Source organism: Ranitomeya variabilis, chromosome 3 (genome assembly GCF_051348905.1).
Source record: "Ranitomeya variabilis isolate aRanVar5 chromosome 3, aRanVar5.hap1, whole genome shotgun sequence".
In the NCBI taxonomy this organism is placed as follows: Eukaryota; Metazoa; Chordata; class Amphibia; order Anura; family Dendrobatidae; genus Ranitomeya; species Ranitomeya variabilis.
The window spans coordinates 77,380,031-77,406,707 of NC_135234.1; the positions used below are offsets into that span (position 1 = coordinate 77,380,031).

General features: G+C 45.3%; 1 protein-coding gene across 1 annotated transcript; it reads right to left on the minus strand.

Moving 5' to 3' along the window:
* Nucleotides 1-6,490: 6,490 nt before the first annotated feature.
* TAX1BP3 (Tax1 binding protein 3) lies at nucleotides 6,491-26,477 on the minus strand. Its single transcript, XM_077294227.1, has 4 exons — nucleotides 26,325-26,477; nucleotides 18,765-18,884; nucleotides 11,989-12,066; nucleotides 6,491-11,853 (listed from the first exon to the last, which is right to left on the minus strand). Exons 1-4 carry the CDS (start codon nucleotides 26,361-26,363, stop codon nucleotides 11,716-11,718), a joined length of 375 nt encoding a protein of 124 aa, XP_077150342.1. The 5' UTR covers nucleotides 26,364-26,477; the 3' UTR covers nucleotides 6,491-11,715.
* Nucleotides 26,478-26,677: the final 200 nt, after the last annotated feature.

The following is a 26,677-nucleotide window of genomic DNA, read 5'->3' on the forward strand; positions in this document are numbered from 1 at the left end:
TGGTATATGAATAGGTTTTGAGCGTTCGCATGCTGATATAAAACGCGAAACCCATCTATCTCCCGCCACATCATAACTAAAGAGTGCCCCCAGAGCTGAGACCTGGACTCTTAGGGTATTTACAGACAGTCCCAACTCAAGCCCTTTTTGTAAGAACTCCAATATTGAATTTATAGGTACTTCAGCGGAAAGTTGTGTAGTATGAAATTGAAGGAATTTTTTCCAAACCCTGACATAGATTTGGGTAGTAGACGGCTTCCTACTCTTCATAAGAGTATCTATAAGCCCACTGGAAAAACCTCTTAGAGTTAGTAAGTGCCTCTCAAATTCCATACAGTCAGATTCATGCCTTTTACCCGAGGATGGAAAAACGGTCCCTGAGACAATAGGTCCTTGGACTGAGGCAGGATCCAAGGGTCTGTAGTTGACATCGCCCTGAGCCAGGAGAACCATGGCCTTTTGGGCCAAAATGGGGCCACCAACAGAACTCTTGCCCCCTCCTCCCTTATTTTTCTTATTACTATTGGTAATAGATTCCATGGAGGGAACGCATAGGCTAGGTCGAATGTCCATGGCACCTGAATGGCATCGAATATGTCGGGGTTGTCTAGTCTGCAAAGGGAGGCAAAAGTTTTGACCTGACGGTTGGATCTTGTTGCGAATAGGTCTATTTGAGGTACTCCCCATCGGTCTGTTATCAATCTGAAAATCTTTCTGCTGAGCATCCACTCCCCCTGATGAAGGGTATGGCGACTGAGGAAATCGGCCTGAACGTTGTCTATGCCTCTGATGTGCACCGCTGATAGGGACAACAGATGACTTTCGGCTAAGGTCATGATGTCTGATGAGACTTTCATAAGATTTTCTGACCGTGTACCTCCTTGATGATTCAAATAGGCTACTGCCGAGGTGTTGTCCGAGAGGACCCTTGTGTGAGAGCCTCGTAGCTGGGGAAGAAAGTGGAGTAGGGAGTAATATATGGCTCTTAATTCTTTTACATTAGAGGAATTAGTCAGTTCTGATCTGGACCAAAGGCCCTGAACCACCTGATCTCCAAAATGTGCTCCCCAGCCTTCCGGACTAGCATCCGTGGTTATTATGGTAGCAGGGGTGATGACCCAAGGTACCCCCTCTGATAGATTTCCCCAATCTAACCACCATGTAAGGGAGTGAACTACCTCTGATGTAAAATAAATTGTTCGGTCTAAATGTCCTTTATTTTTAATGTCCTCCTGCAATATGAATTTCTGGAGCTGCCTGGTATGGAATTGTGCCCATTTAACCGCAGGGATACATGATGACAGTGAACCTAGTAGTGACATGGCATTTCTCAGAGACATACCACGTTTTTTGATTGCCAGGCTTACTTTGCCAACAATAGAAGACTTCTTATCATCAGGTAACCGACAAATCTGGTCCACTGAATCCAGAAGGAGTCCTAGGAATCTCTGACAAGTGACGGGTTGGAGTCTGGATTTCTCCCAGTTGACAATCCAGCCCAGCGTTTGTAAAGAAAACGCCACCTCCTCCAACCTTTGTTCACACTGTAAGGAGTTTTTCCCCACAATTAGAAGGTCATCCAGATATGGAATGACCAGAGTGTCTTTTAAACGTAGAAAAGACATTACCTCCAATAGCAATTTGGTAAAGACCCTAGGGGCCATGGATAGGCCAAAGGGCATTGCCCTATATTGTAAATGACGAATTTGCCCGTCTATAATTACTGCTACCCGAAGAAACTGCTGGTGTGACTGGTGTATAGGAAGATGGTAATACGCATCTTTAAGATCCAGTACTACCATGTAACAGTTTGGGAACAGATTTTTAATGGCTGACCGAACAGATTCCATTTTAAATGTTGTGGGTCTTATGAACGTGTTCAGTCTTCTCAGATTAAATATAGTTCTATAGGATCCGTCAGGTTTAGTAATCAGAAACAAGGGGGAGTAGAACCCCATCCCTGTTTGAGATGACGGAACGTCTATCAAAACCCGTTTGGCAAGAAGGGACTTAATTTCTATCTCCAGTGCTTCCTGTTGTAGTCTGGACTTTAGGGAGGTGAGCAGGAAGGAATCTGGAGGTTTTCGAATAAAGTCTAGGGTGAGGCCTGAGGATATTAATTTTAAGGCCCATGGATTAACAGTTATTTTATTCCATTGATTTATAAACCCTAGAAGTCTACCGCCCACTGGTGGAATAGGGTTCCCGGAATTTTTCAGCTGGTTTGAAGGGACGTTTATTGAACAAATTGCCCTTTTGCCTGAACTCTTTGTTCCTCCATTCTTTAAAGCCTCCCTTTCTGCCAAATGATGGCTTCCTGAATGCCCTTCTGTAAGAAGGAACAAATGGATTAGGGAAGCCCTTCTTTCGCTCACCTGCCTTAGTGAGAATTTCATCCAACACACTTCCAAAGAGGTACTCACCCTGACAGGGTATGGCACATAATTTGGATCTAGACTGGGCATCACCCTTCCAGTTTTTTAGCCATAAAGCTCGGCGAGCAGTATTGGAGAGGCTAGCTGTTCTGGCCGCCAGGCGGAGAGAATCCACGGAGGCATCGGATATAAATGCCGCAGCACCTTTTATCAAGGGAATTGATGCACGTAATTTCTCTCTAGAAACCCCGTTTCTGATATTTTGGTCCAGCTGCTCCAACCAAACCAGCATAGACCTACTGGTACACGTGGCTGAGATTGCTGGCTTGAAAGCAGTAACACAGGCCTCCCATGATTTCTTAAGGAGTGCATCCGATTTTCTGTCCATGGGATCAGATAAGGAGCCTGCATCCTCTACAGGTAAAGAGGAACGGCGAGATGTAGACGCTACTGCTGCATCGACTTTCGGTACTTTAGCCCAGGAATCCATATCCTCGTCATCAAAGGGGTAGCGTCTCTTGCAGGGTATTGGTACAAACCCCTTTTGCCCTTTACCCCATTCTTTTTTAACGAGGTCTTTTATGGCCTGATTTACGGGAAATACCTGGCCCTTCCGCTGAGAAAGACCAGCGAACATAAGTTCCTGAGGCGTTTGGGGTTCTTTTGATTCGGCCAACCCCATCGTACTTCTTACTGACTTTATTAAGTTGTTGACACCGTCAGTAGGAAAACAGACATAGTTCTGTTCCCCTGATGATTCAGATGACTGAGACACATCCGAATCCACCTCTCCACTCTCTGCTGACGTGTCAGCTTTAGGTGAGGACATTCTCCTACTCCTCTTTTCCACATTAACAGAGGGGCCTCCTCCTAATGACTGCAGCTCCTCCCGAATTATAAGCCGTATGTCATTCATTTTAACAGACTCCTCCTGCTGCAAGGTGTTGATTATACAGGCTTGACACAGCTTTTTAAGATAGGAGTCAGGCAGGGGCTCAGTACATATAGCACATTGTTTATGCTTTGTTTTCCCCGTCCTCTTTGCCTAAAACATAAGCAGAGGAAATACTTATAAGCTCTCTTGAAGCTATACAACACTCACCCAGAAGCACCTGTATCTACCGGTTGCTGGGTCTGCCTGGCCTGGGGTGTGGAACGGGACGATCTCCCTCCTGATTTCACAGTGGAATCACTCCTTTTAGAGTGTCCACCATTCTTATTTCTGGTATCACTACTGGGAATCAGTAGGTCCTCCATAGGGCGCACAGAGACTTCCTCCTGGGACGACATGATAGCGCGCTGTCTGTCCCTGCTCATGTGCCATTTATAGTGTAGGATTTACACACACACACACCCCCTTCCCCCCTCTTTTTTTTTTTTTTTTTATACCTGATCATTGGTGCAGCGTCAGGGGGCATGGAGAAACCGCCAGAGGAAACCAATATGGCGGTTCCCCCGGAAATAGACTGCTGACCTCCTGGGGGCAGGGATCTACTTCCGAGATGCGGCTCCACTGCGCATGCGCCGGCGTCGCAGCCGGCCGGCTTTCCAAGCGCTACCTTTACCCACGTCGCCGCCATACCTGAGGGGCTGGGGAAACAGCTGATGACCACTCCACACACTCCGGAGGGTATCGCCACCTGGGTCCGGAAACCTGCTTCCTTCAGGTAACTCGGTCAGCCCAGGCACACCGCATCACCGGCCGTCCCTTACAACGATGTCCCAGCAGGGAGATCGTTGTCCTCCACCGACCATAACAGATGAGGGGGGAACCAACAGGAACGCCCGACTCTGTTCACTCGCTCTGGAGCCCCTGTTGCTCAGCAGAGACGCACAGGCGGCATCCAGGCAAGTTTTCCTCTTGTTATAAGCTTCAGAGAATCTTCTCTGTGGGTTCCCCTTTAGGAACAGGAAACCAACTGAGGAGCGAGGGGGGGCCGCCCCTTTTATCTCTCTGTAGGTTTCCTGTTCCTAGGGGCGGATCCCCTCTCTCAGTGGGTGCTGTCGTGGCGAATAGAAAAGGTTGTTTTCAATACATATTCAGGAGCGCGCTGTTCCCCTGCCTGCTGGGGAGCATTGTGCTCCTGAGGATTCACAGTTCAGACCAGTTGCATGTTTCCAGTGCAAATCTGAACTGTGATCTCTTAAATTGTAGTTACACAACAAACCGGAACTAAGCAGATGATGGATATAGATCAAAATATGTATGTCAGAATGAAGTTACCGTAGTTATAAATAGTAATGAGCGAGCGTGCTCGTGTGCTAATAGAGTATCTTCAGCGTGCTTGAATACTATTAGCACACAAGCGTGCTCACTCATCACTAGTTATAAACTATACATATATTTGCCGGACATGTCTTATTGTGAAGACACCACAACCAATTAAAAGAAAAACAAGAACAAAATTGCCTTGAATAATTATGGAAGCTAGTAGCATACATTGGTGGCACTGAGAAGTTGGGTGCACACACACTACACAGATTACACAGAAGTAAACAACAACAAAAAAAAAGTTAAATGGACTAAAATAGATAATGATGATCCTTCCAGTTCTATAAGATAGTTGAATATACTTATGCAAAAACAGTCAATAAATTTGTCTACAGTAATGGGTATCAGAGTACAAAATTTATCCACATGGGAGGTGTCTTATAGAGGTTATACAACAATGGGATCCTGTATGTGCATATAGTCAAATATGCCGCACTTAGAGATATCAATAATAACCAAGGTAAGACATAATGAAAGCACACAATAGATCCCACTATTTAACATAAAGCATGTAGGTACACAGAAAATCCCATTTAACCTCGCACATCTAAGTACAGACAATCCATGAAAATTAAGCATAATACCTATGCAGTCCGGTTTGTGTGGCACCCATCCCGAATCACGTTTCGGTATTACACCTTCTTGAGGGGGCACGGAGCGGAATACATATTTTGCACTCTGATATCCATTACTGTATTCACATTTATTAGCTTTGTTGTTGCCGATGTATATTCAACTATCATATATATTATTGATCTTTTTGGTCCTAAGATAGTTGAATATACATCGGCAACAACAAAGTCAATAAATATGTGAAGTCAGTAATGGATATCAGAGTACAAAATATGTATTCCGGTCCGTGCACCCCTGACGAAGGTGTAATACCGAAACATGCGTCGAGGTGGGGACCACACAGACTGGACTTTCCGGTCCTATATCTATTTTAGTCTGTTTTTACCTTATTTCTGTGTAGTTCACCCATCTTCTCAGTGCCACCATTATATCACCCATTTGCCTTCATAAATGTTTTTTATATGCTCCAAGCTTGCATAATTATTCAAGAAAATTTTGATTTTTTTTCCCTTCAATTGCAAGCAGGGGATGTTTTGCTTTGGAGGAGTTTGCTATGCAGCCAGCTTTGTAATAAAAATTGTGTGAGCCCTGTGCTACTTAGGAGACCAGCCACTGCTGACAGACTGTAGTTTAGGTAACCAGCCACCTCTGCAACCAGTGAAGGCTAAAAAGTCACTTATGTTGAATAAGACTATGGAGTCCAACTCAAAGACTGTGCGCAACACCAGTCACGCTACGCCAATCTTACTAAAATGGTGCCAAATTCATTAACTGGCGTGCGCCTTCATGCGCTGCACCAGAAATGCAAGTCTAGGCAAGGATGAATTTGATGGGTGGATGTGACTGCACCCCCTAATCAAACTGGCGAAAAGTTGGCTAAAATTGTTAAATTATTGCACAACTCAATGTTGCATTTTGCAAGTTTTTAAATTTCATTTTCTGGCTCAAAAGCCTTGATGAATTCGTCCCTTTAAGTTTAAATTAAGCTAGGAATTGGACAATAGCAAAATCAATGCATGCTGGGAAGTGAGGGAAGGGTAGTTCCAGCATGTATAGTGCTGGCAGACTGCTAATAAAAAGGAACGTTCATTTTAAGTTACAGAAAATGATAATCAGGACAATTCCTGGATAGATTAGGCTGGTACCTACAATAAAAGTAATTCCGACTTGTGAGGGATGAGTGTGACAAGACCGTGCTTTCTATAGATTGTGTATATAAATAGGTTAGCTTTAAAGATAATCCAACGTTAGATTAGACAGAATAACAAAATGCACAACAAATCCAGTTTTTATTTTATTTGACATGTGTACAAACAGTATAAAAGCTACTAATTATGCCTAACACATTGTGAGCCCGGCACATGTTTGGTCAGCGATGAGGAGTGCAAAATTAGTGCATTTCAAAAAGTATCATCATTTACAGTGTCCCTTCATGAACAAGTGGTTTCATCTGTACACTATACAAATACAACACGGAAAACCCATCGACAAGCGAAAATGTCATTATATCCGCTGATCACAACCTGACTTATTGTAGGAAGGAGTCAATGTGCAGTCACACAGTGCGGGGCAGGTTATTACACCGGATTATAGCTTTGTTACCGCCGTAGCATGATCGTTGTCTGTATGGCATGGCGTACGCGTCTGTACAATAGAAGCACACAGCGTATGTCTGGATATATTGGAATACTAACTGAACAGTATTAGAAAAACTAGTATTCTCACATCGTACACCGACAACTAAAGGAGGTGCTCAAAAGGCAATACATAAGCGTAGTCTTCCATACCTCCAGTGACAATCCTGCCATAGGTGACAGCGGGTGAGGACAGGCCATTGAGATAGGCTTCTTTCTTTCCATCGGTAAGCGGCCGTTGCTACGCGTCGGCGCGATGTACCGACGGATGTTGTGAACATTCTGTGCAACGTGGGCAGCGGACGCAGTGTTTCAACGCGTCCGCTGCCCATAGTAAAGTCCCAGGGAGGAGGGGGTGGAGTTCCGGCCGCACCTGCGCACTTAAAAAATTGCAGGACCCAAAGTACGAAAAAACATTCCCTTGAATGTTTTTTCGCTACGACGGTCCGCCAAAAACCGACGCATCCAGTGCACGACGTATGGAACGTGTGTCCATACGTCGCGATGCGTCGGTAATACATGTCTATGGGGAAAAAAACGCATCCTGCTGGCAACTTTGCAGGATGCATTTTTTCAACAGAACGACGCATTGCAACTAGTCACCCGCGTGGAAAGGATCCAGTAGAAAAGGTTTAAGAAGCCCTGGGCCTTGCAAAAAAAAAGTTTTCACAAGGATTTTTCTGGCACAAAAACAAAAACAGAAACCTGACTTTTTTTAGTGCCCAAATTTGAGGCAGAAAGACTTAAAAAACATGAATGCACTGTTGTGCAATAGCAGCATTTTCCCCAGTAAAAATAAAATAAAAAGATGTCAGGGTAGCCAGTTTTTGCCCTTGGTTTTAGTTTACTCGCGTATGCTCTCCACCCCTTCTTCAATAAACCTGCGATACGGCTCGAAATTTGTGGGTAAACAACTTTTTCAAGCAACACTGCCGGCCATGACTGTGAATATATGGAACACTCGGGGGAGCAGCAGGAATATGACAAGGGTACAGACAATTTTTCACAAGGTTACAGGATATCTTTGATCAGAATCTGCATTAAAAACCCAATATGAACCTACCCAGGGGATTCTCTGCTGCAGAATTCACAATTTACAATGCAAAAAGCTGCAGAATTTTAACAATGAAGTCCGCAACCAAATTTGCACAATAAGCACAAAGTGGGTGTATGTTTACGACGAGTTTTCACTCCACGTTTTTCTCCACTTCTGCATTTTTATACTGGTTTAGGTGTTTGATAAATTCTGGGAAACGATTATAAAAACAAAAAACCTTAGACAAATAGGGTACAAAAAAATAAATTGGAAAATGACATTGAAACACTTGATTTTCAAAATATGCTTTCCACTACATTATTGTGTACATAAAACCACATAACAGGAAACCAAGTGTTAAACTTTAGTCTTGAGACATGGACGTCACTGGAAGTTCCCTTTGATTTGCACTCTCCTTTTGGAGTTCATTTTCTATGAACCACTGAAATAATTGCTACGGCTAACGCGGCTATTTTTTGGTCTGAGAAAGTTTTTCATTCATTAGGCATTTTGTGGATAAGATTCAATAAGATTCGTTAAGCAAGAATCGAAGGCACTGAGTCACAAAGATATATATACAAACGTACAAAACTAATTTCACATTGCATGAAATTGGGCAAGTTGCAAAGGAATCTGCTCTTCAAAGCATTGACTATTTCAGGTTCTTGGAATGTAAGGGAAAAAGGTCACTTAAAGCTGTCTTAACGGGAAACACAATGTAATAGGCACTGCAAAGCAAAATAAAGCTTTTTTTTTTAAATTTATTTTGCCCCTCTGTTGCAGAGATACTAGTGATCAAAATATTTGGCACCTAAACAGTTGTTTGGTTTTTTTCTTAAACCCAAGTGGACATTACCAGAGAGATTTCACTGGGGGCGTGTACTTCTGCCTATTTCTGACACTGACCAATCATGCGCAGGCAACAACACACTAGGGAAAGATGATCACGCCCAAAGTCAGCTCTCCTCAATGCACCCTAGGCAAACCTGAGGAACGAGAACTTGCGCTCATCACTAATCAGCGGTATGACATTTCTGACGTGACTTTACTATGGATTTGGTGTAGATCAGTATTTCCCCAATCCCCGTCCTCACGGCCCCGCAACACATCATATTTTCAGGATTTTCTTAGTATTAACAGGTGAGAGAACTAGTAGCAGTCTGATGCCTTAATAATTCCATTAGCTGAGCAGTACTAAGGAAATCCTGACAAAATGATGTGTTGGGGGCCGCGTGGACTGGAGTTTGGGAAATTTAGATTACATTGCATTATGGCAATTCTATCGGCTTTTTTTTGTTACCCATTCAAATGAAAGCATAAAAAACCTGCACCAAGACACAGGTAAAATATTCAGTGTTTTTCTTGGCAATTCTATTTTTTTAAGGCTTTTTTCCTGCAAAAAAAGCATTGCAGAAATTTGGATGCATGTGGGCATACCTTTCAGAGCCCGATTTTTTAAAAACTGATCCTTGAAGAGGAATTTACCTGATGTTCCCCATCTGTTGCTGTGGAATACACAGTGGATTTTAGTCATTCAATGTAAAAAATAGTGACATCCAAGACTAAATTCAGCACCAAAATCAACATCGTCAGCATGAAAGAAGTGCAGATTCCTTGGAGGATTTAGGCACATTTCCACAATGTGATAATTATCACACCCTGTGTGAACAGAAACCTCTATCAGAACATCTCCTCGTGTCCCCCTGTAATGGACCCCGGTTATGATCAGTCATGGTCACACACTTGGTTTAGGGTACATTCACATTTTGGCTCCGTGTTAAATTTGCAGATTAGATCATAAAAAACAACACGAAAAAGCTTTCACAGAGGAATGTTCGGTTTTTCTGATTAAATCTACTAATTTTTGCAAGAAATTTCCATATCAAACAGATAAACATGGCGACGGGAATACAATAATAAAATGGTCCTAGTATATTAATATGCCCTGATCAATTCCTGAAGTTATGCAAAACCGTAATTATCAAAGATTTACTTAGTGATGGTAGAACGATAAACTATAAGTAGCAGAAGATTAGTGTTAGTCTTTGGTATATGTGTACAGTGGTTATAGATAGTCCCTTGTGACACCAGCTGTGCAGACGGGGTGACATTTAGCATCACTGTCAGGGCCGTCTAGGTCCATTACGTAAGATAATAATTGGTCCTCATAGTGAAGCTAAGAGTTTACATTCATATATAATAGGCCTCTGGTGGTAAAGGGACTGTCCGCACAGAATGACTGTTCAAACCAGGCACCGTGCAATGGCCGATCATTCATGTTCACCTTCCCAATCTGTCTGTTTTCCCTCAATCTCCACCCACCTTCTTTGATTGACAGCTTTGGCATTATAGAGCCGGAGAAGGGGGAGACAGAGGTAACACAAGCAGGTGGGAAGGTGCTCTTATGGCTGTGTGCACACGCTGCTTTTTTTTTCGCTATAAAACGCATACATTATGCATCCCATCATTTAGAATGCATTCTGCAATTTTTGTACACATGATGCGTTTTTTTCCCTAAAAAAAAACGCATCGCGGTAAAAAAATATGCAGCATGTTCATTAATTTTGCGGATTTTTCACGTTTTTCCCGCTATTTAATGCATTGGGAAGCTTCAGGAAAAAACCGCGTCAAAAAACGCAAAAAAAACGCATGCGGATTTCTTGCAGAAAATGTCCGGTTTTGCTCAGGAAATTTCTGCAAGAAATCCTGAACGTGTGCACATAGCCTAAATGTTACGCCCCGCCATGATGCACTGAGCTTGGTCATTCTGGGTTGACAGACCCCTTTTAAAATTGGAAATGACAAGATGGCAAATGAAAATATATAATTTTAGTGTAGAGTAGTACCAGGTGTGAATTTAATGCTATGTGCTAGTATTGCATTTGTTTTTACACCTTTGTGTGTAGCAACAGCGTTCTCTAGTACAGGATTTAATAAAAGCACATCTTTATAGTACCAGGATTAGTAAAAGAAAAGCTTTAACAGGACCTGCCAGCTCTGCTTTAGTAAATACTTGTATGGCCCATGGAGTGCCAACAGTGGGGCAACCTTTCCGAGAGCTCTGCGTAGCTCCATTCCTCCTGGAAATATTAAGTCAGGTAGACAACTGCTTGTCCACAGGGCCGACAGCACTGAATCGTCAGTGCCACAATGAGTAGGGGCACACCCCACTGACAAGCAGAATGGTGGCACCCGTTTGCCATTTTATTAATACAGGAGGAATAACGGGAAAGGCACAACTTAAGAGTTCTAAGAAAAAGGGCTCCAGTATTTACTACAAGAGGCATCTCAGAAAAGCAGACAGGTCCTCTTTAAAAACATGACAGCAGGGGAAACATTTTAACCATGTAGACGAGATTGATGGTAAATGCTAATAATGGCTATACCACACCCTTCTAGTCTATAACCAACAATTAAGGCATATTTAAGGCAGACATCATAAAAAGTGAGGCCAATGGTGGACCAGCAGCTAAGGTCTAGTTGGGATAGAGGGGCTCTAGATTGCCCATTCTCACTAATGTACAATGCATGGTCACTGTCCACTGAAAGGAATGGAGTTCTAGAAACCTAGGTGTGCCCGAGGCATTGGGTGTAGTGATTATAGGAGGACACGGCCTGTAAAGATTGTATATTAGATGTGCTGCTGCGGCCACTAAAGAACATATCACCTGGCGAGAGGCAAACTAACATATGCCGAGGCTGGATCAGTCCCAGCGTTTTCTTTGGGATCTCCAGACCAGCAACGACTCATACATACAAGATTGCCCATCACTTGTTCTTTAGTGGAACCTAGAGGATGACGAGATCCATGTAGCAGAGTGGTCTTTATGGCCTCATAGACTGCCTCACGGCCTCCTGCAGGGATTTCCTGGTCACTAGAAGCCGGACAACTTCCTCATTCTTCTTAGTGAGACGTTTTCGAGCCTGATCATGTGTCACCATGGTCATGTCCCATCCATTCACCTACAAGAGACCGGGCCGATTATTGCAGTACCAAACTACTTGACAGGCCATCCGGAGAGAAGCAGAGATTGGATTTCAGGCCGGCGTCAGAGGAGGTTACACTTTATTGCAGGTGCAGAAGAAGGATTTATTTACCTGCATGATTTTGTCTCCCATTTGAAGTCCAGCCACCTCTGCAGGTCCTCCTTCACTCACTCGCGTCACATAGATGCCCTATGGTTCAAAGCAAGAAACCCATTGGGTTATATGTTAAATTCTTCATTCACACCTGTGGAACATTACAGCAATGTAGCAACTTTTTTTGTGGGAAGGTGGGCTATAAGCATTATTTCACAATTAGGCTATGTTCACACGTGGCATTTTTTCAGAATTTTTTCTCAGCAGGAAAACCTGCTCTCTTCGTAGTAAAGACGCTTCAGGAAAAAAAAAAAGCAAGTTTTGCTAATTTTTTCTTGTGTTTTGTCATGATACATTTGTCCCTTGTGCATGCTGATAAACTTTAGTGATAGTGACAAAAAAAAAATTATACTACTTCTTATAGTTTTGCCACAAAAAAAAAAGCAGCAAAAACTGACACCTGCGTTTTTTCAGCATTTTTCTCACCATCCATTACTTTCAATGGGTGAGAAACACTAAAAAGAACGCGGAAAGAAGTGACATGCTTTATTCTGCATAACCCAAAGCACAAAATACTGAGGACAAAAAAAAAAAAACAAGCTGTGTGCATGAGATTTCTGAAATCTCAAACTTTGTTGGTACTGTAAAACACACCTGAAAATTTGCATCAAAAACGCCACGTGCGAACATACCCTTAGCATTCTATACAGCTCCTGTCTGTTGACTCACTGCAGACTATTTGTATATCCCATGTGATGCAGCTTCAGCCTGTCTCCTGCTTGTGATAGGTTTCTCTGTTACTGAATCTGCCTTTTTAGGGCAGGTGCAGATGAACGTTTTCTCCACATCTGATGAAATTGGTCTGATTATGCTAATCACACTTTGATCAGAGTATGATCTGATTTTCTCGGATGTGGAGAATTAAAAAAAAAAAAAAAAAAAAGTTTCTCCATCCGCTTTATAACATCAGTTTGTAAAAATCTGACTGCACACCAAGAGTTGAATGGGAGAGTACCATCTGATTTATGGAGGCAAATCATGCGTGCTGCGATTCAGTCTGAGGCGGGATTGAGGAAATCAAGGCATGTGCACAGCCTCCTAGAACAACATGGGGACAAGTGGTGTGTGTCAAAATGTTGGATAGCACTTGCCTGGGTTATACGGTCACCTGCATGAGCCCTTATAGGAATATGCATCTCTGCAGCTTAGCATTGTAAGGACACATCTTCTATATCACTGCTTTCACATATAAGATATCGTCAACTGCATGAGGGACATACTAAGGAAGGTGGGCTGTGTAGGGACGGGGCTGGAAGCTCTCAGGTGATCATGTCACTCTAGAGACACACCTCTAATATACATGCAGCGCCCCAGAGTCCTGGTCGTTGCAGTACTGTGGCTCCGCCACTAAGGGGAGCCATGGTGCGTTCGATGGCACTGAAGGAGTTCCTCCAATCAGGTATCACAGACACCAATATGTTTCACAGCTGGGCCTCCGGGGGGAGCTAAGGGTGCTATTCATTAGGCCACTCCCCACCATAGTGGGTAAACTGGGGGTCAGGCAGGAAGTTAGTAGAGAAAGCTGACTGGATCGAACGAAGCAACACCTAGTGAGAGAGGGTGTTGTGGAGGAAGAGACAGAAGGGTCTCTGCCAGGGGTGGGATCCTGGCAGAGGCTTGGCATTGAAAGAACGTAACGGGACCGTGCCTGCTCAGAATAGCGGCGGTGCCCTAAGAAAGGATTAGAAGCGAGATAGATTGTGCTGAGTGAGAAACGAAATCAAGCAGAAGGAGAATACCAGCAGGGGTTTTGTTGAAAGAGGCAGCACCTTGCTGAGGCGCATTACCGGTGGCCGGAACGCCGAGGGAGTGGAATAATATACAGCTTTAAGCCATACTCCAAACAGCGGCAGGACAGTCAGTCTCAGGCGGGCTGTCTACCACATATCACCTATGAAGTCTTGGGGGGCAATTGCGGGAGAGGGGCGTCTCTAGGGTCCCGGAAGAACTCCAGGCCTACCTGACAAACGGGTGCCGTTCTTACTGTAACATCAGGAAGGGACGGAAGATTAGCAGAAGATCAGTTAATCGAGTTGTGAGGGAACTTAAGAAACAGACACAACAGTTGTGGGGTACTTTCCGTAAGCACAGCAGGGAAGGACTACAACACAAAGCGCTAAGAAGGAAGGCACAGATTTCCACCTGTGAGGAGAACTCTGGAGGTGCCATTGGACCGGCCGGACTTGCGCAGCCTGGTGGACCGGATTCCGGACTGAGGACCGAGAGATCTCCAGTAAAGAGGTAAAGAGACTGCAACCTGGTGTCCTCGTTATTTACCGCGACCTGCACCCCACAACTGCACCGCTACACCACCGTTAACAGCACCTATTTGCAACGGACGTCCCCCACTGACAGACAGGGCCACGGACCGGGTCTAGCCACCGTGACAACCCCAGGACTGAGATCCCAGAGGCCCGGCTCCGGGTACCCCTCGGCCCTGCGGCGGTGTGGGGGCGCTCCAAATCTTGGCGTCACGAACAGGATCTACTTAAGCCTGAAGAATCAGGTCATGTGTGCCTAGAGACTGATTTACTGTACTTGAACCGTACTTTATTGAAAAGACTGTGTTGTGCCATTTGCCGCCAAAATCCGCCGCCATTGCAGCGCTGAGGAGAGCGCAGGAAGAGAAGAGGGGCGTGGAGTGGGCGTAGACAAGTTGGAGAGCGCGAACAGCAATGGCCGCCCAGTCTAAATATTTCTGCACGGTGAGGACGTGTCCGTCAGCAGCAGAGATCCGCCTCCTAATTCTTAATGGGGGGCGGAGGCAGAGAAAACGAAACCGCTCCCGAAGGAGAGAGCGGGAAAAAGACCAGGAAGTGACCCGCGTGGAGGACGCTATGGCCAGCAGCTCCGAACCCGACAGTGGGGTTGAAGTGGAAGTCTCCCCCGACTACCCGGATGAGCCCAGTAGCCCGTCCTCCGTGGATAACACCAGATTCCTGAGAGCTGAGATGGAGGACTTATATAACCAGCTCCTCCAACTGAATGTGAGAGTCCAGGCTCCGCACCCGGTGGAGCCGGTAGAGGGTTCCCGGACATCGGAGTTCTCACCGGAAGAACCAGCGGGACCTGCTACGGAAAGTGAACTCGTACCAGTTGGTGAGTCCGCCGATCCTGCCCCGCCAGCCGAGGGTGTGTTAGTGGGTCCTGTAGCGGCACCACCTCTCCCGGGAACCCATAGACTCCAGCGCCTGCTACCATGGGAGGAAGCCACGGGCATGGAACACCGTATGCGAGCCCCAATCACCCCTACTCCCTTGCTGTGTGAGGTCCACGCGGAGCGCACGGTGTGCCGCTGGGTGAACCCCGGATCCAATCTTATGGGGTTCCCCGGGGTGGAGACCCAGAAGGGGGAGATGGTACAGGCCCTAAGCTGGGAGGAATACCAAATCCAGCTAGAACATCGGTGGCGAGAGGAGGAGAAAGTACATCAGGCTGGGCGGGAGGCTCACCATCAAAAGGATTTGGCGGTCAAGGATCGGGCCCGCAAGGACCCCACCACTCACCAGGCCCCGCGCAGGCAGGGCATCGTCACCACCTTTAAGCTCCGAGGGGGCTGGGGCTTTATTAAGGAACCGGGGCTATATGCGGAGATCTTTGTCAACCGACGGGATGTTGAGTCACACCTTAGAGAGGGCCACCCCCATCGGGACCTCTACCCGGGGGACAGCGTTACTTACACCCGGCATTTTGGGGAAAAGGGGTGGTTTGCTCTGAACGTCTACAAGAAAGAGAAACCAGCCCCTGTAGCCAAGGTGCCACCGTGTGATCGATCCGTAACCACCCCGGTCGCCCCCACCTGTCTGATCACAGAACCTGCGATCTGCCGCATGACCCCCGCAACCACCGTAGTGGCCAAGGAAGTGCCTTTTCAAGTGACCGATGTTCCTGATGTACCAGCGCAGAAAGACGTGGGAACGCAGACCCTCATCACCGCACACGATCTGGTTGTGCAACAGACCCGCACCCATGGGGTGTACCTGGCCGCGGGAGTGAATCTGGAACCTGACCTGCCTGTATTGCAGGGGTTCCCCCGCCAGGTGGCGCCTCGTGGGGGATTCTGAATTGAATGCTCTTTTATGAAAATGTAAATAGTTACTGTTTGTTCTTTAAGTTGCTGCTAAACCTGTCCAGGGTAAACTTTAAAAAGGTGACCCCTTTGTTGACACGGGGTCACTATTGTTGTTTTCTTGAAGTTTTGCACAAAGTTACACAAACTGCGAAATCATGGACTGTGCATGATTTGAACTTTCTTGTAAATAGTTTGCACCTTCTTAAAGGTGCTTCCTACTGGTTTTGTTTAAAGACATTTTGCGAAGATACCATTCCGGAGCCTTTGCATGGACTGGTAGGCTGAGAAGAAGAGCTACCTCAGAAAGACTTGATCTCCTCTTAAAGGGGAGGTTAGAATTGAACTTGAAAGTGATACTGTTTTAGAACAGTAATGTCGAGATAATGCTTTGAAGGAAATGTAACTGTTTTTCATGGAAAAGTTATGTGTGTTTAATTTGTTTAAAATGTGAAACCTAGATAATGTTCTTTGAAGAGAAAGATGCAGAAAGCCCGTAGGGGTAGATGTAGAGTTCCATTTAACTGAAAGTAAAGAAGTAATAACGAATGTGAGGATAGAAGGTAAACCCTGCGTCCCCATAGAAAGTTAGTTCGTTACTAAGGACAGAAAGTAGACCCGTAGGGGTTAGTGAGTGAGTCCTTATAGGAGCCAAGCAGAGTGTGCTCCATGCTCTCAAATTGAAAGGAATGTTATGTCTATACTATGTATAGTAGAGAAAGGCAGTAGGCCCTGGCTGAACGGGGCGGTCCTGTAAAAGAAAGGAGAGGCAGTAGGCCTGGTGCCATAGGGACAGGCGGTCCTGCAGGTTCAAAGTAGGAGAATGTGAAGTTACCTTGCCCTGTAATGTGATTATAGGAAGGCCTTTGATAAACTAAGAGTGTATGTTTCTTAAAGGCAATGTTAATTTATTGTTCCAGCATTTGCACTTAGTAGAATACCCGGTTGGGTAATGAGAGTTAATTGTAGCCTGTTGCTATGATATTTGATTATGTTTTGTAACGTTAAAGTGTCCTCACCTCCCATAAAGGGAAGCCTGTTCAAGTATGCTTATTGTTTTGCACTCAACAAATTTGTATGTCTTTTTGCTAACCTGTATTGTTGTTTTCTTCCCAGTCCCGGAGTACTGTGTTTAACCAGGGGGGAGTGCAGCGCCCCAGAGTCCTGGTCGTTGCAGTACTGTGGCTCCGCCACTAAGGGGAGCCATGGTGCGTTCGATAGCACTGAAGGAGTTCCTCCAATCAGGTATCACAGACACCAATATGTTTCACAGCTGGGCCTCCGGGGGGAGCTAAGGGTGCTATTCATTAGGCCACTCCCCACCATAGTGGGTAAACTGGGGGTCAGGCAGGAAGTTAGTAGAGAAAGCTGACTGGATCGAACGAAGCAACACCTAGTGAGAGAGGGTGTTGTGGAGGAAGAGACAGAAGGGTCTCTGCCAGGGGTGGGATCCTGGCAGAGGCTTGGCATTGAAAGAACGTAACGGGACCGTGCCTGCTCAGAATAGCGGCGGTGCCCTAAGAAAGGATTAGAAGCGAGATAGATTGTGCTGAGTGAGAAACGAAATCAAGCAGAAGGAGAATACCAGCAGGGGTTTTGTTGAAAGAGGCAGCACCTTGCTGAGGCGCATTACCGGTGGCCGGAACGCCGAGGGAGTGGAATAATATACAGCTTTAAGCCATACTCCAAACAGCGGCAGGACAGTCAGTCTCAGGCGGGCTGTCTACCACATATCACCTATGAAGTCTTGGGGGGCAATTGCGGGAGAGGGGCGTCTCTAGGGTCCCGGAAGAACTCCAGGCCTACCTGACAAACGGGTGCCGTTCTTACTGTAACATCAGGAAGGGACGGAAGATTAGCAGAAGATCAGTTAATCGAGTTGTGAGGGAACTTAAGAAACAGACACAACAGTTGTGGGGTACTTTCCGTAAGCACAGCAGGGAAGGACTACAACACAAAGCGCTAAGAAGGAAGGCACAGATTTCCACCTGTGAGGAGAACTCTGGAGGTGCCATTGGACCGGCCGGACTTGCGCAGCCTGGTGGACCGGATTCCGGACTGAGAACCGAGAGATCTCCAGTAAAGAGGTAAAGAGACTGCAACCTGGTGTCCTCGTTATTTACCGCGACCTGCACCCCACAACTGCACCGCTACACCACCGTTAACAGCACCTATTTGCAACGGACGTCCCCCACTGACAGACAGGGCCACGGACCGGGTCTAGCCACTGTGACAACCCCAGGACTGAGATCCCAGAGGCCCGGCTCCGGGTACCCCTCGGCCCTGCGGCGGTGTGGGGGCGCTCCATACACATTAAGGCATTTATTGGACTGGAGATCGGTTATCTATAATGAAGGGATGCAAAATATGTGGATGCAACTGTTGGAGATTTGGGTAGGCATTACATGTGTAAAAAAACAAAACAAAAAAGTCTGCTCCAAAAAGTACTTCAAGTGTCATGCACCACCCCTATGCTGTGTAAGACACCAATGGAAAGGCAAAACATAATCTGTGTACAATGTGTGCCGAATTAAAGGCGGTGCATAAATGGCATCACACTGATGTAGGGAAAGGCTGTAGACCAGGCCAGGATATGTTCAAAATGGGGCTAATTAAATAGTCACCACCTAAAACAACAACAACGGTTACGGTACCAGATCTTCACCTTATCTGTCTTGTCCTCCGAAAAGGGGTTCTGGCTGGGGTCTTGATCTATACCTCCTCCGATACTGAACCCCAGGATCAGGTTCTCCCCCTGACGCAGTTTATGGATTTCAACTCTTTGCTTTAAGAAGAGAAGAGAAAAATATAATCAGCGCATAGTAGTATAGATAGCATCTGTCAGTACAGGATACAGCATATATTAAACAGCTGGACGGCGCGCAGCCTGCTGTGTCGGAACCTCTGCTCTTGTACCGTTCTGTTCTCAGGACCTGGCCAAGCCTTTTGGCTAAACGACTGTATTGTGCATTGTGAACAGGATGATCTTATATGGAGAGGAATGACAAGAGGGATCCTGGTGGCGAGTGAGAGACCGAAAAATTATTCTAAAGCTGTAAGATTATGGTGAACGAGCAATTCCTAAGGGCGCTCCTTCCACAATAATCGTTTAGGCAATGAATTTTTCGCACTGCGTATTTTCGAAAAAAATGGGTGCAAAAAATCTGCAACATTAACGGTCAAAAAGCTCATCATTGGACATGGCCTTAGTGTCAGCAGGCTGCTAATCACCTGATAAATAAGCAAAATGCTCTTTCATTGGGTGCAATGATCTTTTGTGCACCACAAAAAAAAATTATCGTTCTTGGTGAATCTTCCTGCGTAAATAGGACTCGCGCTGCTGACAAATATGGCAGCCTGTGTGCGGTTACATATAACTCAGTGTGCATCGTTTACATCAGTCTGCCTGTGTAACTAGGCTAGTAATGCAGTGTGATCCCATGCTGTAATGCCTGTATACTCTCGTTTGCTCTCCCTGTAAGGTCAGACACAGCAGGGACACATTTATAAGATTATCTCAGCACAGGAACATTTTATTTAAACACATCCAATTGTGGAACTTATTATTATTCCAAGATCTATTGATTAAAATCAAGTTTTGCTTGTAGAAAAATCCCTTTAAAGGTACCTTCACATTAAACGACGCTGCAGCGATATCGACAACGATGCCGATCGCTGCAGCGTCGCTGTGTGGTCGCTGGAGAGCTGTCACACAGACAGCTCTCCAGCGACCAACGATGCCGAAGTCCCCGGGTAACCAGGGTAAACATCGGGTTACTAAGTGCAGGGCCGCGCTTAGTAACCCGATGTTTACCCTGGTTACCAGTGTACATGTAAAAAAAACAAACAAACACTACATACTTACATTCCGGTGTCCGTAACGTCCCCCGGCGTCTGCTTCCTGCACTGACTGAGTGCCGGCCGTAAAGTACAGCACAGCGGTGACGTCACCGCTGTGCTCTGCTTTTACTTTACGGCCGGCACTCACAGTCAGTGCGGGAAGCGGACGCCGGGGGACGTGTAACAGACACCGGAATGTGAGTATGTACTGTTTGGTTTTTTTTACATTTACAATGGTAACCAGGGTAAACATCGGGTTACTAAGCGCGGCCCTGCGCTTAGTAACCCGATATTTACCCTGGTTACCATTGTAAAACATTGCTGGCATCGTTGCTTTTGCTGTCAAACACGACGATACACGCCGGTCTGACGACCAAATAAAGTTCTGGACTTTCAGCAACGACCAGCGATATCACAGCAGGATCCTGATTGCTGCTGTGTGTCAAACACAACGATATCGCTATCCAGGACGCTGCAACGTCACGGATCGCTATAGTTATCGTTGCAAAGTCGCTTAATGTGAAGGTACCTTAAGGCCCCAATGCATATTAGGTAAAATCCCCCCTGATAAGATACAATTGGGAACATAAGGATCACACTGGATTGGAATTTAATCTTCTGTTCGGCAACAAGATAAACCAGCGCCTGTTGATTGGAACAGCAATGTGAACACAGGGACTCTTGGCCTGTCTATGGAGGAGATGGCTGGCAGCTGGATGACAGCTAACTATAATATGTATGGCAAGATGCAGATAAGGGAGTGGCAAATGTAGGTGATCAATTTTGGTGCATATTACAAGAAATAAGACAGTTACCTATGCCAACTAAAGGATGGCTTACTGTAAAAATAATAATCTGTATTTTTCACATGGCTACAGGGCTGAGCTCCTAGAACATGCAGCGTGTTCTTGACCTAATAAATCATTATGTACTAATCAAGATTAAGAAGTAAATTTTTCACAACATCCTAGATAAGTGTAAAAAAAAAAAAAAAAAAAAAAAAAGAGAGCATGAACCGCACATCCCAAAATCATACGTTGATCTAAAGCCGCTAGGCAAAAATTTATATACTGAACATGAGGTTTTCAGTTTAACATTCTGATCAGGCTGTATGAAGCCCACTGCCACTTCACGGCAAACCTCGTAGTGGGTCCTAGATAAGTGTGCCACCATGGGATAAAGGAGTGGACTTTAAGCGGAAATTCTAAAATCTCAATTTTTATTGAATCAATGGCATAATGAAGTACAAAATATAAAACTAATAAAGAGTGCAGAAAAACAGGGTGGGACATAGGACTCAAAACTAAGTAAATTTTGCTGTCTAGAAAAGGAGACATAACCTAACTGGAAGCTTGAATTAGCTATTCAAAACATCCCTTTAAGAACATCCCTTTAAGAAAACGGTGTGGGACACAGTGCTAAGTGCTGATAATAATTGCCTCTATTTCATGAATAGAAAGCATAAAAATGATGCGATGATTCTAAGCAAAGACCAGGTTGCAATTGTAATAATCTCATCACCAAATTGGTATCTTAATCTACAATAAATACAAAACGGAATGCAAAGCACTACACACAGTCCTGCATATCCTCAATCACGGTCTTCTTAAAGGGATGTTTTGAATAGCTAATTCAAGCTTCCAGTTAGGTCTTGCCTTCTTTTCTAGACAGCAAAATTTACGTACGGTAGTTTTGAGTCCTATGTCCCTCCTTTGTTTTCTGCACTCTTCTTTTTAGTTTTATATTTTGTACTTCATTATGTTGTTGATTCAATAAAAATTTAGATTTTTAGAATTTATGCTTAAAGCCCACTCCTTTATTCTATGGTGGCACACATACCTAGGATGTTGTGAAAGTTTAACTTTGAATTTGGGAGTGGGCACCTAATATAATTGGTGTTACCATATTCAGAGGACTTTTTTTGTATATCAAGATTAAGTAGTGCAAGAAATTCTGGAAGCATAAAGCATAGGTAATTAATACTATAAGCTAATGTACAAGTAAAATTGGCTGCATAAACAGCAAGGACGATTAGACAATATATATTCCATGTAAAATATAGATACTAAAACCTTTTGTTAAAAGATGAAGAGAACAAAAATCTCCAAACAAATGCATCGTTTATTATAACGATATATGGGGAAACAAATTCCACAGCTCTCCACTTCATAGCAGTGACTGAGCTACAGCTGTCGGCCCTGCCCTTGGACATCACAGATAAGCTGACACCTATGTAGAGGTAACCATGGGCGAAGAGAATAAACAAATCCACCCAGACAAACACTGCGGAGAGATCAGGGAAAGTCCGTGACCCACATCCATCAACGGATTTGTGTCAGTTTCAGAATAAAATGGGACAAAAATGTCCCTTTTTTCTATATCTCAATCAGTAAACGCATCATCTTGATATTAGAAGCAGTAAGAGGTTTTGGTGACATTACGCCTCACACCATAGCAGGTATAGACCCCTCCTCTGACACCAGCATCCCAAGTCAACTGTATTCAGAGGAGCGCGCCTTCTAAGGCTATGTTCCCACCTTCAGGATGGCCGGCGGTTTGGACGGAGCGGCACACCCGCTCCGCCCCCTTCTGTAGACGCGATGATGCCGGATGTGTTCATTGCACACATCCGGCATCATCGCACCCCACACATAGGGCCCTGTGATTTACCTTGCGGCGGAGCAGCGGCGCCGCAAGGTAAACGGACATGCTGCGATCTAAAAAGACACGCAGCATGTCCGGAATCGCAGGGCCGCCGGGTGCGTGTTACCACGCATAGTGGAGACGGGATTTCATAAAATCCCCTCCACTATGCTGGAACATCTGAACGCGCGTGTTTGACGCTGCGGCTCTGCACAGCGTCAAACACGCAGCGTTTCCTGAAAGTGGACACATACCCTTAGGCTATGTTCCCTCCATGAGATTTTGGTGCATTTTTGATGTTTCAAAATTTCTTTACCTATTATTTAAATTTAGGTTTATTGTGGGTTTTTATGTGTTTGTATCGCGTGTCATGATTTAAATAAAGTTATTAATTTAAAAAAATGGATATGTGCTGGGTGGGAAAACACAGACACAGGACGTATGAGAGAAAAAAAAGACACTGTACTCAGATTTTGGTTTAAAGGGCCTGTCTCATGAGAAAACCCCACTCAGAATGATGCACTTTGGGCAACAGGATTATTGTATTGGATAAAACCTAAGATAGAAACAAAATGAGCATATGCCCTGCTGTAAGTAAATAGTACATCTAAATAAATACTCATACTTACAGCAGGGTATATGCCCATTTTCTTTCTATCTTAGGTTGTCTGTTAAATAGCCACAGAGAGAACATGCTCCTATACATTGCACATATACCAACTTATGCGTTTTCGGGTCCGTCATCGCTAGCACAGATGGAGCATCTGCGCTAGCGTGATCGCATAACGCAATCTTTAAAAGGCACTTGCGTTGCACAGTCCGTTTAACGCATGCGTTGAACAACTGCACTAACGCAATGTGAACCCAGCCTTATAGCAGAGTTGCTGTGAAGGGCACATCTCTCTGGAGGAGCTTTCCGAGCAGATTTGGATTGCTGACAGTCCCTTCCTTTTATCTTACTGGATGAATCAGCCTTAACCTCACTATTTACAAGAAGCCATACTTTACAGTGTTCTAACATGTCAAGAACTATATAAATGCTGCTGTCAAAGTCTATGATGACTCAGGCAGGAACTGACTCAGACTCTCAGGAATGCAGCTGTGATAGGAACGTCCAACACACCTCGGCTATCTCCACGGTGGAAGGCGACGTGATATCTTAGGAACCAGATCTTAAGGTACCGTCACACTAGGCGATATCGCCAGCGATCCGTGACGTTGCAGCGACCTGGATAGCGATATCGCTGTATTTGACACGCAGCAGCGATCTGGATCCCGCTGTGAAATTGCTGGTCGCTGCTAGAAGGTCTGCACTTTATTTGGTCGCTAGGTCGCCGTGTATCGCCGTGTTTGACAGCAAAAGCAAGGATACCAGCGATATTTTACACTGGTAACCAGGGTAAACATCGGGTTACTAAGCGCAGGGCCGCGCTTAGTAACCCGATGTTTACCCTGGTTACCAGCGTAAAAGTTAAAAAAACAAACAGCACATACTCACCTGCGCGTCCCCCAGCCTCTGCTTCCTGACACTGACTGAGCGCCGGCCCTAAACTGAAAGTGAAAGCACAGCGGTGACGTCACCGCTGTGCTGTTAGGGCCGGAGCTCAGTCAGTGTCAGGAAGCAGAGGCTGGGGGACGCGCTGGTGAGTATGTGCTGTTTGTTTTTTTAACTTTTACGCTGGTAACCAGGGTAAACATCGGGTTACTAAGCGCGGCCCTGCGCTTAGCAACCCGATGCTTACCCTGGTTACCCGGGGACCTCGGCATCGTTGGTCGCTGGAGAGCGGTCTGTGTGACAGCTCTCCAGCGACCAAACAGCGACGCTGCAGCGATCGGCATCGCTGTCGCTATCGCTGCAGCGTCGCTTAATGTGACGGTACCTTTAGCTGCATTGGAAGTTATTGCTCAGTTTACAATCAATGTTGCAGTTTTATAGAAGAAACTTTGTTGGGATACACGCTAAAGAGGTCTAATCTGATGAGGGTCCCTTTCCGGATTTTTCATGAAAATATTGCAGAACATGCACCTGCCAAACCCCAATGACTTACAATAGTGCCAACAGCACTGGGTCATGAGGTCTATTCCCTTACTGCAGGGGTAGGGAATCTTTTTTCTACCAGGGGCCATTTGGATATTTATATCATTCTTTGGGAGCAAACTCTGCCCTGACTCTGGCACTGGTGTCAGGACGTAATCTTTCATTGCATGACCTTCAGGGTTCAGTAGTGAACACTGCGTGTGTGTGCTAACAGAGAAAGAAGAAATTAATTAGCTGGTTGTAGTAATAATAATAATAATAATTTTGCTGTGTACACCCGCAGCGGACAGATGTGACAGCATAGTGGATAGGATTTCAGGAAATCCCATGCCCACGGCTTACCTGCGGAGACTGACATGTGGCGCGTCTTTCCAGATCGCAGCATGTCTGCGGTTTTTATCTTGCAGACGCGCAGTCTCCACAAGAGAAATTTCACTCATAGAATGTATTGGATGCGGTGATTCCGCACGGTTCAGTGATAATATGCGGATTCGCCTGTGTTCAATAGCCGGCTGCGCTTTGGATGCAGAGGACATGAGCTGCGTCCAAATTGCTGCCGATTACTGACCATGTGCACCCGGCCTAAGTCTCAGAAAATTGAGAGATACAAATTAAACTTTGTCTAAAAAAAAAAAAAAAAAAAAAAAAAAAAGTTCAGATTTTTTTTTTCTTTAAGGAAACCTGTCACCTCAAAGTGCTTTTACCTGCAGCTAGAGGATCAATCAAAATGTAAATAGCATTGCCATACTGCCACTCAACTGAAAGAGTGAGTACTTGAAGAAAATAAACGTATGGCCTCCAGGAGCCGCCGGCTTTCAGTCGTGGCAGCGTGCATGGGGCAGCTATAGTCACCGCTCACAGCACCAATCACTACACTGTGAGCGGCCCAGGCACAGCGACAGCTCGCGCAGGACAGACGCACTGCACCACGAGCTGTCAATGAAAGTGTCTGGATTGTTACAGCGGCCGCTCACAGTATAGGGATTGGGGCGGTGACTGTAACCCCTCTGTCCCTGCTCCCATGACTGAAAGCCGGAGGCTCCCAGGAGGAAATATTTTCATTTTCTCCTGGTAGCTGCCCATTTCAGTAAGTTGGACATGCAACATTGGAAGAATTAAAGAATCATGTCGCCAGGTCATTTTTTACAATAAAATGCCATCAAAACAAAATCTCAAAAACAAACAATGGCGCTTTTTTCTCTCCATATTTTACATCAGTTTTTAGTACATTATATGGAAAGATGGGGACATTCACAATGACACTTATACGGCTATTTTGAAGAGGGAAAAAAAAAATGTGGCTAGAGGAAAAAGCTAAAGAACGAAAACAGAAATTGTCCGCTGTGGGAAAGGGTTAATACATGGACCCCCCTGCACAGAACATCTTTATGGGGTCATCCAGGAGACAGTTATATACGTTTTCGTTTCTTGACAAAAACTTTAACATTTGACTGTTGCAAAAAAAAAATTAAAAAGTATCACAATAAGGAAACACAACAAGTCACATGACCTGATCTCACTGCTCAGTGCAGAATGCAAAAAAAAAAAAAAAAAGTCGCAAAAACTTTCCCAAACTGCCCTAGTGCCCGTGTGTCAGATCACCAGTGCTCACAATGAGGGGAAAAGTCACCAGAGAACTCGTCACCGGACACTTCTGCTCCACTCAGGAACTAAACTGCACCGGGCAGGCAAAGTGCAACTCACCACAACGGCGGTGACCGGCTGTCCGGGGATGAACGACATCCTGGCGGCGGCGGCGGCGGCTGCTCCACAACTCGTCCCCACAACTGGACAAAGCGGCCCGGGCCTCGCACACGCCCAGCTCCTGAATATTAATGAGCCAACACACCCTTATCTGATTAGCCACGCCCCTCGGCTGAAAGTCACGTGTTCTAGACATGAATTAAGTAGTAGCTCGAGAACCACGCCCATCAGCTGTTTCGCGCCCGCTCTACTTCCACACCACACCCCGATATAATGTGATTATAAGCGGGGAAGGACCTCGTTTTACACGGCTCGGATATTATTACATGTATTTGATATTATTATGGAACTTA